A 2,711-nucleotide genomic window follows, 5' to 3' on the forward strand; every position below is an offset into this window, starting at 1 on the left:
GTGCTACTCGCCTTCCAGGGTGGGGACCGCGTGATCCTCACTGTGCCTGGTTGGAGACACTACAAGATATGGCTGCCAACCGATGTCAGTGGCGTTTTTGTTGTCAGTTTCTATCCAGATTGCCTGAGTGAATGTCTGGAGGTGTAGGCACCTCGGAATGATTGTGTTAAGCTAGCACTAAGTCCCTGCCCCGTCCACCTTTATTCTTTTCTTTACAATAAGGCTTTCAAATAAGTCATGGTTGTACAGCAGTGAAGCATTGGTGTTGAGCACTGATGTCATGCTGTCGATGATGATGATGATGATGACGAGCAGACTTTTTGCCATTCAAATCATCTTTTGATGTAGATTTTCTGGTGTACCTGGATTGTAGTGATTTGATGACAAGATTTAGCCCATAGCGCATATATAACGGCCCCTGTCACAAATGAAACGGCTTCTCAGTTTACGGGACCCGAGTATCATGTTTAATGGCATGTCTTTCTGTTCGGACAGGGGATGACAGGATTACAGTCTTCCGCTTTTTTCGTGCCTGCCTTCAGACTTTCTCATTCTTCATCTTCCTAGCTAACAGTCAGTGCTGACTCACCGTCTTGTATAAAAAGGGTGCCCACTTATTCGATGCACCCTTCACCCCAAAACGCTCCGTGATAAACTTTCCCGTCTGGTCAGTTCGGAGATGCCAAACCGTCAAAACGCCTGGGTATGTTTTAATTACAAATGTAACAAGCCTACACTTTTTGCCGCTTCCAATAGCAACCTGCCGAAGCGGTCTCCAACCTACCACGAGCGTGCACTCTGTCGACACTGTTTGATCTTATGATGTACGAATCAAACGCACTCTTTCAGTGCTCTATGATCGAGGCATTCCTGCACACATATCGATTGTTTGTATCGATGGAAGAACTGCGGAAAATGGTTGAGAAGAAGTGAGTTTCTTCTTTAATGTGTCCGATACAGACTACCTAATCCATCTTGTTAATTTCAGGCTCCTAGCTACTTGTGTATCAGAAGACAAAGAAGTGAACCAAAAGCTATTTGCTCTAAAGTACGTCTGTGTTGATCGGTTTATACTTATAGTGTGTATATTAGGTAACATAGGGTTACGCTCTATCGTTCGTTTGTTAATTAAGTTGTGCAGTTAGATTACAACGTAATATACCAGCTCAGAGAACAAATCACCGATTGGGTGTGAAACATTAGCGAGATGGCCCAAGTAGGTAGAGCGCGAATTTACTGACTGGAAGGTCCGTGGTTCGAACCCGACCTCCGCCTCTCGACTTCCCCTGTCTAGGCTTGGGCAACCTGACAGTATCCCAGCCCTCGTGCAACCTTCGGGTGGCATGGCAGTTAGGCACCGAAAGGGTGCTACAGTATTCTCTGAACGGGCAGCCTCACAGAGACCAGTTTCGGTGGGTCCCCTGGGACTTATATTTTAGTACCATGAAGACATGCCTTCTCGCATTACGGTCCACCTTCTGATTTAGATTCTGTTCAAACTCTTCCCCTAGTGAGACGTTTACGTTCTCCTAAAAGGCACCCGTTCCAAGTTTCCCAGACGATTCTGGGGCGGCAAAAGCAGAACAGTGGTGTAACTGTCAAAAGATTGTCACAAAGTGATTATCACTCGAAAAAACGTTATGCTCAATTCCTAGTAATCTGCAGACGAGGACTGCTGAACGAAGCGTGTAGAAGCGCCCTACAATTAGCTTTCCCTTGCGACATGAGGTGCATAGATCTGTGAATAGTTTGTTCGGCTGTGAATAAGAATAGTCAAATAGACGCAACAACAAGTGCTTGAATATTCCCATGGTTTGAAAAATAACACAGTGACGAACATTAATGTTTTCGGGATCTCGTCATCAGGTCAGTACATATCTAATGGTTAAAATAAGAGCGAAAAATGAAATACGCTACGAAGATTGGTTAGTGAAATGCAAAAACGTGGAGACACGAACGATTGGTTTTCTGCGCCTCCCCCCATTTCGCATCTAGTTGAATGCTGTGAGACAGTGAAGAGGGCTGTTGAGTGACTTGGCCGGTTGATTCGTGTCACACGACCAAGGCAGACTCAGCGTTCGTACGAAACGTTTTTGACAGCACAGTACCGGGTTTCGCAGGCGTATAGCGACTGCCTCGGCCGTTGTCAAGCCACGTCGTTGAATAGATACTGGTAGTCGATTTGGCACGCGCTAAATGATTTGAAATGACTCATTTGGCATAACTACGTGCCCGGTGTCAATTAGGTGGGATGCGATTGAGCTCCTGGCTGAACTGTTGAGGTTAGTGGTATTCCGGTAAGAAAGGTGCTCACGTATTCTCTTAGAAAGTTGCCGTGTCGTGCGCCCAACATACTCCGCCGAACAACACCAGGAGAAAGAATATACAACCATGTTCTGGATGAGGACTGGCATCTTGTCTTTGAGGTTTAAGTTGAGCAAAGGGTTTGTTGTGAACCAAGACCGCAGAGTTCCAGCCGGAAACGTGCGTTGAGACAAGCGGCGATTGACTATGTCCGCCAACAGGTCGCCTTTATACGGTAGACTCAAGTATATTGGCTTCTTTCCAACGGTCGTGATAGGCGGTTGGATAGGGCGGTCGGACATATTCTTGGTTATAAACCTCTCCGGATAACCATTGGCTCGGAGCACGTTAGCAATGTGCTGCAGTTCGGAGTCCAGTGTATCAGCAGAGCAAATACGTTTTGCTCG

At 46.3% G+C, this 2,711-nt stretch overlaps 1 protein-coding gene across 1 annotated transcript in view; it reads left to right on the plus strand.

Moving 5' to 3' along the window:
• Nucleotides 1-483: 483 nt before the first annotated feature.
• Nucleotides 484-2,711, plus strand: part of T265_05088 (hypothetical protein) — a gene marked incomplete at both ends in the record, with an annotated part of 54,362 nt that continues 52,134 nt past the window's right edge. The window contains 3 exons of the mRNA XM_009170005.1: nt 484-703; nt 757-929; nt 989-1,048. Of these exons, the coding sequence (XP_009168269.1) occupies nt 680-703; nt 757-929; nt 989-1,048 (257 nt within the window). The remainder of the gene's footprint in view (nt 704-756; nt 930-988; nt 1,049-2,711) is intronic.

The sequence above is a fragment of the Opisthorchis viverrini genome (genome assembly GCF_000715545.1).
Source record: "Opisthorchis viverrini unplaced genomic scaffold opera_v5_92, whole genome shotgun sequence".
Taxonomy (NCBI): domain Eukaryota; kingdom Metazoa; phylum Platyhelminthes; class Trematoda; order Opisthorchiida; family Opisthorchiidae; genus Opisthorchis; species Opisthorchis viverrini.